This window comes from Plasmodium inui (genome assembly GCF_000524495.1).
Source record: "Plasmodium inui San Antonio 1 unplaced genomic scaffold supercont1.17, whole genome shotgun sequence".
Lineage (NCBI taxonomy): Eukaryota > Apicomplexa > Aconoidasida > Haemosporida > Plasmodiidae > Plasmodium > Plasmodium inui.
In genome coordinates this window covers 233269-246295 of record NW_008481851.1, presented here as the reverse complement: position 1 = coordinate 246295, position 13027 = coordinate 233269, and the positions used below count along the sequence as shown (strand labels likewise).

The 13027-nt window shown below is 40.7% G+C and overlaps 4 protein-coding genes across 4 annotated transcripts; 2 read left to right on the top strand and 2 right to left on the bottom strand.

Annotated features, from left to right (window-relative positions):
* Positions 1-2531: 2531 nt before the first annotated feature.
* Positions 2532-3554, top strand: C922_03782 (hypothetical protein; the record flags this gene model as incomplete). The annotated part of the gene is made up of 2 exons (XM_008819371.1): positions 2532-3398; positions 3495-3554. 2 exons carry the CDS (start codon positions 2532-2534, stop codon positions 3552-3554), a joined length of 927 nt encoding a protein of 308 aa, XP_008817593.1.
* A 604-nt stretch (positions 3555-4158) lies between these two features.
* C922_03781 (tRNA-dihydrouridine synthase 4) lies at positions 4159-5181 on the bottom strand (the record flags this gene model as incomplete). The annotated part of the gene is made up of 1 exon (XM_008819370.1): positions 4159-5181. The coding sequence occupies one exon, from the start codon at positions 5179-5181 to the stop codon at positions 4159-4161; it is 1023 nt and encodes a 340-aa protein (XP_008817592.1).
* Positions 5182-6407: 1226 nt separating this feature from the next.
* On the bottom strand, positions 6408-8174 carry C922_03780 (hypothetical protein; the record flags this gene model as incomplete). Its single annotated transcript, XM_008819369.1, has 2 exons — positions 6408-6463; positions 6623-8174. The coding sequence occupies 2 exons, from the start codon at positions 8172-8174 to the stop codon at positions 6408-6410; spliced, it is 1608 nt and encodes a 535-aa protein (XP_008817591.1).
* Positions 8175-9409: 1235 nt separating this feature from the next.
* On the top strand, positions 9410-12721 carry C922_03779 (hypothetical protein; the record flags this gene model as incomplete). Its single annotated transcript, XM_008819368.1, has 1 exon — positions 9410-12721. The coding sequence occupies one exon, from the start codon at positions 9410-9412 to the stop codon at positions 12719-12721; it is 3312 nt and encodes a 1103-aa protein (XP_008817590.1).
* Between the last annotated feature and the right edge of the window lie 306 nt (positions 12722-13027).

Genomic DNA, 13027 nt, shown 5'->3' with positions numbered 1-13027 from the left:
AAAAAAGAAAAAGCGATACACAAGGGAAATTTATTTGAACTAATCTTTATTTCTTAAAAAGAAGAAGAAGAAGTCACCCCAAGGGTCAATTTATTTTTTCCCTTCCTGCAAATGCGCGCTCACCTATGCATCCATGCCTACCCCGACCAGCATTTATTCGCCATTTATCAGAGAACACTGAGGGCGGGGGCAGAAAGCAATATAGTAAAATTTAAAAAGGCTGAAATGTGCCAAGCACAAAATGTCATTGTCGCACATGTGGTAAGTGCTAAAATTCCTCTTTTGACGTGATAATAAAAAAGCATAGCATTTTTTGAACTCCCACGGGGAAGAAACGCAGCGTGACATGTAACCCATAACACATCGCTGGTGGAATGCGAAGCGCGCATCTTGGGCGTCTTCGCGGCGAATGGGTCAAATCTATGAGGTAGGATCTTCCCTGGTTTGTTTTAATTACAGCTACTGGTTTTTCCCTTTCTATAGAACTCTCAATTTTTATACCCCCTCCCATCACCTCAGTTGAGTAATGGACTGGAGTTAACAATTCGCTCACACGACATTCCACATGTTGTTTAAGAAAACTACACATTGGGTTGCAATCAAATTAAAGGGGAAAGCGATCCCCTCTTTTGACACCATTTGAGGGGGGCTCCAAGGATTGCACATCATCTGTATAAGCGTATATATTATGAGCACACATTGATGTGGCAAAGTCAATAATCCCCAAACTTTTGAACGTCCCGTGGTACTTTCGCCAAATTCTGCCCTTTTCTGTTATCCCCCGCGGATGAACAATTGTACGTATACACAGGTAGATAAAGGCTAACAAGCTTCTTTTGTGAAGCAGCGTAGGGAGAGCGGACGTGTGAGAAGGGTATCCACATGTATATATATATCTATACATATGGTAACCCTATGTTTGCTAGCTCATGGACCCTCCTCCACATTACTCCCCATTGCACACTTTTCACTTGGGTGCACGCACTCCATGGACTGTCATTTTTAACAAAAGGATATAACACCGTTTGTGAACCTTCACGTACGCCAAAAAAAATGACAAACCCTTCAATCGGGAAAAAGAGAAAAAACCAAAAATGAAATTTTTGCATTCACCATTTTGGTAAACAGTAACAACCCTTAACACAGTGAAAAATCAATGGCGCAGCTGTGAGGCGATTGTCTACTGCTAAGGGAAAGGAGGAATGGGTTAAAAGGATGAAAAAAAAGAAAAAAATTGAAAGCAAATGGAACAAAATATGAGAAAAACAAAGTTAACCTTCCCCCATAACGGTGATAAAGCGGCAGAAGTAGCGTATCAACAGATAACAGATTGAGTAGATTTTAAAGTCCATCTATTGCCGCTAATTATCTTTATTTATGTGTATACCTTTTTTCTCTTTCGCGCGGCAAGCCTCCTTTGCAACAGCATGAAGGTGAGGAAAACGCTCCTTCCCATGCAAACGTATGCATAGGCGTACCTATACTCTCATGCACACATTTTAGTTAAGCGACTTAAATAGGGAACACACCTACGCGAATTGTGTTGCCCATTAACCCGAACGTGGCTGTTCCGATTCAATAAAAGTGCCAAAGATGGGAAAAATTCAAACGGTTTCATACGTTTTGATTAGCCTAGTAAAATCGGAAAATGGTCTTTTTTCTCCTCACCCATTTTTTAAAAGACAGTATATTTTTTTCGAACGGTAAAAACACGCAAACTACCGCAATACTCAGCAGCAGGATTGTTAAATAACTGCGATTAGTGATGATAATGATTTTAGGCTTCTCAAAATTGATTTCTCATGTTTATGCGCGCTTTGAGGTACACTCCTTTTATTACCGTACATAATCATACATAGGAACTGCTGCCTGTAATCCGTACTGCAATTTTTTTTTTTTTTTTTTAAATGACTATCTGTCTAATGTGTAGAAGCACAGAAGCGTCAATCTTTTGAAGAAGCATAAGCGCAAACTTTCACCTCCATCTTTGTGGCTTCCTAAAACCTTTTCCTCACATTTTTGCAGTGAAAACTACATATTTTGAATAGCCGTAAAGTGTCAAGATGGTCGATAAGTGAGTGTGCACTTATATATGGTCACTTCCCTGCCAGTGCACGTGTCCACTTTTGAAAAATGCACATTTGGAAATGGGACTGCTCCTGCTGCTCCTGCGCATCTCCCTCCCTTTGTATAAACCCTCTATGAGGAGCCTCTCCAACACCTGCTATTCATGAATTTTGAATAACGATAAAAAATTTACCCCTCGTGCATTTTGAAACGGTCGAAACATAAAAGTGCACATTTTCATGTGCAAATTATGGCCTTAATGTAAGGCAAATAAAAAGGAAAATGACATTCACGCTTGCTTCATTCCGAATTGTGCATCACTCATTGCTGTAGGTGGAATTCGGTAGTCTATCTTCATTTGCGACACTTTTTCTTCCGTCACCTTCGATTCTTCGCTACAACCCTACTTCATTTACAGTGAACTCTCCATTTGTGTATCTTCCCCCTATAAAAATTGGCCCACGATGAATAAGTACATGAGTTCGAGCAGCACCATTTTGAATAACAGGAAGAATTTAGAGAACGCCATAAAAACGAATCTGTTGACGGAAAAAACTATCGAGGGAAGTAAAAATACAAAAAATGAAGAAATTTACGCCGAAATAAAAAAGAATTTGTTAAAATTAGAGAAGGTATTTCTAGACAATGTCCTTTTACAAGTGAAAAAGAAAACCACGGCTGGCACGAAAAACTCCATTGAAAAATCAGCCATAAACGAATTAAACAAATACAAGAAAAATATCGAATTGTTAAAAAGCAAAGTAAGCATAGAAGACAATACGGACAAAATAGTCAAGCTAGAAAATAAACTGAAAGAAAATGAAGAAATTTTACAAAAATTGAATAATGATAAGGAGGCGCTGGAAAACATTTCCAAGCAACAACTAAAAGCGATAGATGAAATTTGCCTAAACGAAACGCAACTGTCCATACAAACAAAATATGAAGAAATCAGACAATTAAAAGAAGAACTGATGAAATTAAAAAATACCTATCTTGAAAATGAAAACATTTTGAAAAAAAAACAAGAACAGCTAATCAACATAGACAGTCAATTAAAGAAAAAAATTTTCGCCATTAGAAACGCGAAAAGTAGCAGCAACTGTAGCAGCGTCAATGCTAGCAGTGGCAATGCATCCACAGTGAATAACAATAAGACTATCTCGAATTACCAAATACAAACGTTGAAAGCCCAAATAGATATGATAAATGATAATATAAATGCCGACACGCAGGGCTATGAGGAAAAAATATCCGAACTTGAGAGCAACATAAAGTCGTCTGAGAATGACATTGAATTTTTAAATTCGCAAATCGGAGAAATAAAAAAGGTGAGAAAAAAAAAAATATATCTGCGTTACCGCTTAGGAAACGCCTCGAATGCGCAGTTCCACACATATCCCCATTTCCTCTGCCTCTTTTTTCAGAACATTGAGAATGTCAGATTGGAGATAAAAAAAATGAGAAAACAGAAAAAGGAAAAGTAACTTTTGTTGAAGATTAAAACCTTTTCTTCGCTTCTAGCCAATACCGTAAAAGGAGCAGAAAAAAAGGGAAAAAAAGGGAAACCTCTGCACAACGTCGCAAAAAGTACGGCACAATTCTGCCAGCACCGTTCCTATTTTATTTCTTACTTTGTTCCTTTCTTCAGCCTTTATTTTATTTTTTTTTTTTTAAAGAGCTAGCCAAAAAGGTTTCACTTCATTTTTTAAATACTTCAAATTATTGACGATAAACCATTTGTCCAGAACTTTCGTCTTTTCAAAAACGACAAAAAAAAAAAGAGCCGAATTGGTATGCCAAAATTGTAAAAGGGCTAAATCATAAATAAGGAAATAAAAAACAAACTGACGAAAAAAGAAAAAAAATGCTGAACAAAGATGGGCACTAGTTAGACGAATAATACAGCTACGACAAACACGTGTTATTGGGGTGTGTAGGTCCCTTAAAAAACTAACCCATAGGACGAATTAAAAAAAAATAATTAGCGGCACACGTGCGGCTACAAAACGAATGGGAAGCCATACATATGGATATGTTCACATATACGGGTATATGCCGGCGGGGAATCTTGTTTCCTTCCTCTTCCCCTCACTGGGGTTTCCTGTACCTCCTGTACCAACTGAGGCTGGACTCCGTGAGCACGCCGCTGCTCCTTTTGTCGTTCAAAATGGAACGAAAGGTTACATAGTGATCCAGCGAGTGGCAATTATTCAGTAAGTCTCTCAAATCAGTGTGCACTTGAAAATACTTATATAACATTTTAAACAAATGTCCTTTTAAATATTTTGTGTTAGACTCGTATTGTAAAAACAAATCGTAATACTCATTCACGACATCCACTGTGTGGACATTTTGATTTGAAAAAAAATAAGGTTTTTCGAGTAAAATTTCTGCACACATAACTGCGTCGGCTTTGGTATAATTTAGGCATTTTTGTACATCTTCAAAATGTTCGATGGATCCATTAGCTATTATTGGGATGTTTAATCTTTCCTTGATTATTTTAATAATTTCATAATCACATTGTTTCATATTTACGCCTTTTTCCTCCTTTGTCCTTCCATGAACAGTGATCATTTTGACATTACGGCTTTGTAAATCATAACACAGGTTTAACGTTTTCTGATAATCTTGGTCAATTTTTCTAATTTTACAAGTAATTGGGATGTCGCAATTATTCGTTATGTCTGACACTAAGTTCACCACTTCGTCGTGCTTATGTAGTAAGAAGGCTCCATAATTCCCCTTTTTAGCAATTTGCTGCGGACACCCTAAATTCAGATCAACAGCGTTCACCTCGTTCTTAATATACTCAATTGCGTTTAAAAGAATTTTCGAACTATTCCCACAAAACTGCGCAATTACAGGTTCATCTTTTTCGCAACTTTGAAAATAACTTTTCCGATATTTTTCATGCTCCACAAAATTTTTTGCATGTAACATGGGGGTGAAAGTCAAGTGACAATTGTAATTTCTGCATAGCAATCGAAATGCTAATTCGCTTAAGTCAACCATTGGCGCTAAAATGTGTTTGGGCTTTCCAATTTTTTCCCAAAACGTTTTTTCATACTCTTTTTTCTGTACAGGTTCGTCCGATTCGTCTTCTTTCATTTTGCTTCTGTTCTGATGATACAAGTGGGGCGTCCTCCGCGGGTGGAAATTGCATATACAACTTTGAATACCCGATGTTGTGCATAGATTTCTGCGAACAATTTCGTGCTTTGGGGTTGGACCAAAAGGTATGACGAGTGGGAAGGGATTCACCTTTGTGTGGCAATCACGCCTCTCTCCTACAAGTTGCTCCTAAGATCGCTCATTCTAGTAGGAGCGATTATCTCTCATGCGAGCACTTCTTCACACACCTTGGGGTTCCTACTTTTGCCATACCACTGCTCACTCATGATTTGTTAAGTACTACCTATGGTCCACCTGAATTTCCCTTCCAATACAGGTCAAATGGATAGGATTCCACGTGTGCCTTTACTAGCCGAGTCAAAGAGGTTCGCAGATTTGCTTGCTGCACAACACCATTATTGCTACTGCTTACATTTCACTGCCCCGTTTATGTTCCTAAGAAGGTATGCATTTAAGTGAACACATAGACGCATGTTTATTTATATGGGACTGTTCCGCGTGGCGGTAAATCTCTTTGTGGTGCTCTTCAAATTACGGCTAATTTTAAAAAAGTAAAAAAAAAAAAAAATTCTGTCAAAGATGGATACACAAATTGAGCAAAAAATGAGAAATGGATAAATTATTCGCAAAAATAACCAGAACGATTAGCACTCCACAGGTGGCCAAAAAAACGCCAAAACTACGTCATTTGTTGTGGCGCAAAATTTGTTTTTTGCTGTTCCTTCGAGTATGAAAACTTCTGCTCGTGCAGTTGGGGAAAAGTAATGAAAAGCAGGGGTAGAGATAAATACGTTCCACAGGGAACGCTTCAACAAAAAAGGGAAATTAAATTAATAAGTAAAAGGAACGCATAAGAGCTGCAAATACCAACGTCGTCAACTTTGTTATGTGCTTATGAACCTACACGACAAGCGTGCTATTACATATATTTACGCAGCAGAGGCGAGGCATGTAAATTTGCAAAGGACCATGCGGGGCGCACTTCCTTCCCGTTCCTCTAAGCGGGACAAAAGTGCCCAGCGATAACAATTTTAAAGTGAAGGAGAAACACGTCAGATGGTTAAAAAAATTGCTACAAACTGGGAAAAACGACAAAGTGGAAAAAAGGGCAAAATGGAAAAAAAGGGCAGCTCTGCAAAGGCACATAAAATGAAGCCACAAGTAGGGTAAACACCGGTACACAGGAAATGGAGAGTTCTCCCCTAATGGATGCCGTCCTCTATCGTGGTGTGTTTCCAGTAATTTATTAATCCGATATCTAAGAATGGGGGGAAGAAAAAATAATGTGACTTAGCAGGATTCGGGTGGGGGTTGTTAAATGGTGACTTTTGCTGAGGAGGGAAACCTCACATCGGCCGAACTGCCGCGAAGCAGAGCAACCGCTTAACAGTCAGACGAGGCATGAATTCTACATTACCCATTTGTTGTGCGCCGTCAAAGAAGGCATGGCAGTCAAGGGTAGTCACCTCTCCAATCAACTGCCCACGATCTGTTAATCTGATCTGATGCAAATGGCCCGCACTCCTATCGACAAAAAGTATACACTCATCCCCACCAACTGATAAAAGGATGAAAGATAAAACCTCCTGTTGAATCGGAAAAAATGAAATTTCATCCTTGTTAAAAGTTGACAAATGGGTGCCATATCTATTTAGGGTTAGGGGGATGATTAATATTCCTTTCAGATTTTCGGCAGTGGCGTAGATTGTCCAAGTACTTTCCTTAAAAATCAACGTGTTGATAACAAATTTATATTTTTTCAGATGGGGAGAACTGATAAAAGGTCCCTTCAACTCTGCCAGTTTGCACAAAAAGGAGGAGTCAAAATAGATTGTGTCGATAACTTCCTTCGTCTTAATGTCCCACATGTGGAGGTAGCAATCCGCAGCGGCAGAACAAAACGTTTTAGAATTTATCAAGACAAGGGAAGTAATAAATAATTTGTGATTTAAATAAAAGTTGTATATTTTGTTTATTTTTTTATTTTTCACAATTCTGATTTTTTCATCTCGGTCTCCTATTATTAAAAAGTTACTGTCGTAATGTAGCGATATGACTGCAGAGTTACACGTGAGGATTGGATACATCAACGTTTCACTCTGGAAGCACTTGGAGTAGTGGCGCTCCAGCTTTTCCTTCACCTGGGCGAGCTTGCCTTCCTCGTGGGGGGGCGCCCCACAGGGAAGCGGTTTGGCGGAATGCCCTTCTTCACCTACCGAGTGACTCCCTTCCGCGTGACCCTCTTCCGCTTTATCTTCTTCTTCCTCCTCCCCCTGAAGCATACGCTCGAAATTATTTATGAAAAACAAATCTTCGTCCTTTTCCTGAATGTCGTTCAGCGAATCCTGCAGGTAGCTCAATTTGATGGTGAAGCTGGAGTGACTCGTCGTTGGGACATCCTCCGTCGTTGGGACATCTTCGCTCGTTGGGATCTTCCCAGTCGTTGAGGCTTCCCCTATGGCGGGAGGCGCCTCCTCCACATGGGCCCCCCTGCGCACCACCAAATTGAGGTCAAACAAATACACGTCTCCATACTTATCAATAAAAATTATTTCGAACTTCTTGTCTTCCTCCTGTATATATTTTAAAAAGTACGCCTTGACGATTTTTTTCTTATGCACAATTTTGTGGCACACGGACCAGTGTTCATCATAAATCACTATAATTTTATCATCACCAGTTGTCAAGAAATATTTTTTAGTTCCATTTTTATTAACATCTAATGATCTAATAGCATTTTGATGCTCATCGATCTTTTTCACAAATTTTTTTTCCGTCAAGGAATAAAATATCAGACTTCTACCATATGCGTAGATGACCTCGTCGTTGTGCAACAGTATTGGCGAGTTGGCAATGCTTGGGTAAATGTACTTTCTTTCCTGTTCATCTAGGGGATTCTCATTTGCTTCGTTCTCCGTGGGGGTAGACCGGCTTCCATATTTCCGCTTTCTCATTTTAAAGCAGTGCATGAGTGCTTTATAGGTGGAAATTCCGTTCTGGGGGGTTATTACTTGCCATGGGTGAAAGGATACCACTGGGGTTGTGTGCCTTTTTGTGCATGCTAACTGGAAGAGTGAGGGGGTATGTCCTGTTGCTGCTTCGGTGGGTAGCCCCTCCAATTAATACTTTCGCCTAAAGCTAGGAAGGAAACCCCTGTTGCCCAACTTCCCAAACAGGAGTAGGATAAACAAAAGGGGAAAGTAGATCGAGGTATTATTCACCCCATAAGGAACACTTTTTTTTTGTTCGCGTTGGTCACCGTATTAACAACTACGTGGTAATTTTCGCAGAAATAGGCAAAATAATTAGCTACAAATATGTTTTCTGCTTCCAAGTTGGTTAAAAAAAAAAAAAGAAATAATAGCCAGGGGAGTTGCTCAAAAGATGTGCTTTCTGTTTCTGTGAATACATTTTTGTGACAAACTTGGGCAACATTTGTACATACCTGCATCTATGTATATATATGTAGGCAAATATCCAAAGGTTTCTTTTTTTCTTTCATCTTTTTTTCTCTGCTCTCCCTAGATGTTCGAAGGAAAGCTGCGCATAATGTGAACATGCAATTATTTTCCTTAATTTTTCTTTTTTTTTCCTCCATGTTTTTGCCGAACCAGGAGTTCCTTTCGCCTCTATCGCTCCCTTCGGTGCAAGTCCTTCCTTTTTGTAATAAATTTATTCCTGAATGCTGGTGGGACCATTCTGGTTATATTCCCCTATTCTGCACTCCTCAAAATGGTAACTTTTTTTTTTCTTTTTCACGCTCTAGGTCAAATTGAAACAAGAAAAAAGCAACACTAACTTGAGCTTACTAAATTTGGAGAACTCTTCTCAAGAGCAGAGAAACTTTTGGCTGATTTTGTGGCTAAACGTAAAAAGAAGGGAAGAGATAAAGCGAGAATAACCCACGTACAATTCTTCTCACGATACCTTCACGATAACTAATTTTTCAAGATGAAATTGAAGGAACAGGGCGAGAGCGCGGTGAAGATATACCGATGCATGTGCCGAATGGTATCCAACAAATAGGACGACAAGCATATGCCTGAGCGTGAAATCGCGGAAGGTATAAATGTGCACAAGTACGTGGACACATATGTGTACTTGTGTGTACTTGTGTGTGCTCATGTCTGCTTGTGTGTCCCTGTGGGAGCGCCCTAGCCGCTTTGGACCCCCGAACATATCTCGACCCACCAACCTGACCGTTATGAAAACGAAAAGGAGCTCGTTCGTAGCTATCTGCGCATGGTTTCTTATCGAGATGTTTTCCTCTGTGCGAAAGAAAAGAATTCCCAGCACCACATATTATCCAACAGACAGACGCAATCGTGACGTTAAAATCGTTCCAAGGAGGAATAGATTTGTGAAGATAAAATTTCCAGACCAGGGTTCGTCTCCTCAGGATAGAAGACTTCCCTACCTTTTTCTCAACGGACATGTCATTACTTGCGTGCAGTTAGTGGGACCACGTGATCGGCGTCAATCTAATGGGGATGCATCGCTCCGGGGCAACCCTACTAGATTAAACATGCGGGCCACAAAGTTGTGCGTGAGGAGGAGGAAAAACCTAGGCAATACCGCTGAGCAACCGGGAAGCACAGAAAAGGATGAAGTGGTAAAGGGAAAAGCAAAGGCCCGTCGGGGAAGGAAAAAAAGGGAGGAGAGCCTCCCTATGGGAAATGAAAACGGTGGTGCAGAGGGTGAGGACCCCTCCGCATGTGAAGGGGCAGAAGAGGGGGCGGAGCAAGTGAGGGCGGCTAAAAGGCAAGCAAAGAGGGAAAGCAAAAAGGGGACAAAAAGGAGCGCAAAAAAGGGTGCCAAAAACACCAGAAAGAAAGGTACCAAAGAGACCGCTAAAAGGGGCACAGACGGGGGAGAAGCCCTGCAGGGAGAACCCCTTCACCAAATCGCCATTCCAGGGGGGTCCAGTGAAGACCAGTTTCACGACAACGAGGCGATCGAATATTTTGCCGACGACTTTGCCATGGAGGACGAAAAAGCGGAAAACACAGCGCGGGTGAATAAGGGACGAAGGAGGGGAAGTCAAAAGGGGGGCAAATCAATTGGCACCAAAGAGGAACCAAGGGGGGACACCTCGCAGGATGATATCGCTCCAAAACAGGAGAGCGACAATTCGCAGGACGATGTCGCCGCGAAACAGCAGGGGGAACCCCTCGCCGAGCAGGAAAAACTGGAGAGGGAACGTAAAATCGAGTTCATCAAAAGGGTAGAATTTATGCTCCAGGAAGATGAGAAAAATGTAAAGCTGTACGAAGAGAGAGAAGACATTGAAAAGCTGCGGTTCGGAGAAAAGCCACCCCCAGGAAGCGAAGAGTTCATGAAGACGATTTTAAAAAATGTGCACACGGAGAAGCAGACCGACGTACCAGATTCGTCGACGCAAAAGGGGAAATACGATCTGAGGAAAAAACACCTTTTTTACGAACTACTCCGAATTAGCAATTCCAACAGTTTCCCCACACACAAAATATACACCCACGCCGATTTGATATATGGAATGAAGTACAGAAAGTTGGGAGAAAGCAACCTCTGTGTAAGTGAACTTTGTGTAGGCACCAATATGTACGAAAATGACAACTTCATCAGCAAAGACGATGTGAATGTGCTACTGAACATGGCATTTTACGAATATGGAATAAATTTTTTTGATATCTGTGAATATGACCCATTTCCACATGACCCCGTCAGCTACAAAAAAGGGAAAAATAAAAATATGAATTTATTCCTCAAAGATAAGAAAAGAGAAAACATCATCATAAATTTACGAATGTGTTCCTCAAAAAATGTGGACAAACTTACCAATGGAGAATATTACCTAAGTTGGATTATGGAAGATCTAAAGGATGACACTCCTACCTTTTACAACTTGGAAGAAAGGCTCGATAAAATTCTAAAAAATTTAAATACCAATTATGTGGACATTTTAACCATTGATATGCCTGAGCGGTACATACCAAATGGTGCAAAGGGAGAAGACACTTACGTATGGGGGTTTGAAAATTTGAGTTTCTCACAGGATATACAAAATGGAAAAAACGTAATGTCGATAGAAGAGCAGTTTGAAATTTTGGAGAAGTTAATTCTCAAAGGGAAAGTACGACATATTGCTGTTTCGAACGAATCTGTTTGGGGAATATACCAGTGGTGTAGTTTGGCAAAAAAAAAAAAAAAAAAATTTATGAAAATTGTGTGTACACAAAATTTGTACAATTTGTTACACAGAAATGAGGTGGAGTCATCCGGCCTTGTAGAAATGATGTTGCGAGAAAATTTTAATGTACCGCTTGTTCCTTATGGGTTGCTTGCTGGGGGAATACTAACAGGCAAGTATTTAGACCCGGAGAGGTATCACACTATGGGCCCGGACACCGTCCTGGGGGATGACCAGCTCGATCACGACCTGGATGACTCTAAAGGGAACAAAGCGGAGGATTACGGATATTTATCTTATGGTCCAAGGAATGGACGATGCAATAAGTACCCATATCTGTACAAATCACACAGATGTGTGTGGGCTCAAGACGCGACAGCTGAATACATGAAGTTAGCTCGATCCCACGGCATGTCCCTATCCCAGCTAAGCTTAAGCTTCGCTTATAGTAGACCATTTGTTGCTTCCTCCATAATTGGCCCCAGAACCATAGGCCAGTTAAAAGATTCCGTGCTGGCGCTTAACTATCCATTGTATCAACACACAGAATGGGATTTGCACGAAATTTTTCTACGATTTAGAGGGTGCACCATGGATGGAAATACAATTCTTAATAGTCTTAAGGACCCAAACAAAACTAGCCAAACGGCGTTCTACAAAAGTGCAAACATCCCCATACTGAGTGGAGGGACCCACTGGAATAATTATCCCCTCCCATTTTTTAACAAAAGGTATGAGTACACTGATCTGAAGGAAGAACACGATCGTATAAAATCCACCTTTGGATTGAATGACGAACCGAATGATTCAAACTTCATCAGTTCCAGGATATGGGTCGAAAGAGAGAAAAAAAAAGGTGAATACTTCGCCCTAAAAGAAAGCAAACTGTTCGAGTGGGACAAATACAAAATATACAAAGGAGTAATGACCAAATTAAGTAACAAAGAAAAGTACCTCTATGATACCTCCGACTTCCATTTCTACTATAAGGGTAACACCATTTCGGTGGTCCCTACTGATGAGGAGATTTCGAACTTTTATGAAAACCGAGAAAAGGTGAAGAAGGTCATCAGCCAAACCATAAATGACTGCCAAGAGCTTTATCAGTATCAGGAACAACTGGGCCAGGAAATGCCGGACATTTTTAACAACCTCGACATTGACCTGATTTATAAACAGCTCCTGAACAGGCACAATATTAACCCTTTGGATAAGGACGAACTGAATTCCATATACCAATACATCAAGCTGACTCCTGCGGAGTTAAAGACGGAGGATTTCTGGTACATCTACAAGTACAACCCTCTGGATACGTCCTTTGCCTTCCGCACGGGAACCGAGCCGTGAGCGGGGGGAGCCAGCGCGCAGCTGTGGCTTGGCTAATACCGAGGGGGAGACACTATTGCAGGGGAGGCTCCTCTATGTTTCTCGGAAGAGGCTCCGCCAATTTTGTCCACTCCCAGACCGTAGTCAAACGAGGGGATTACATGGCTACGCCTAGCCAGTCGACCCCTTTTCCCATTATCATTTTTATCAGGAGGGCGATGGCGCCCCCCTTAAAAGGCTGCTCCTTTGGTTTTGCATTCCCTTTTTTTAGTGACAAATTTTATTCAGTTATTATTTTTTTCCCTCCACCCCTCTGGTTATGCATTC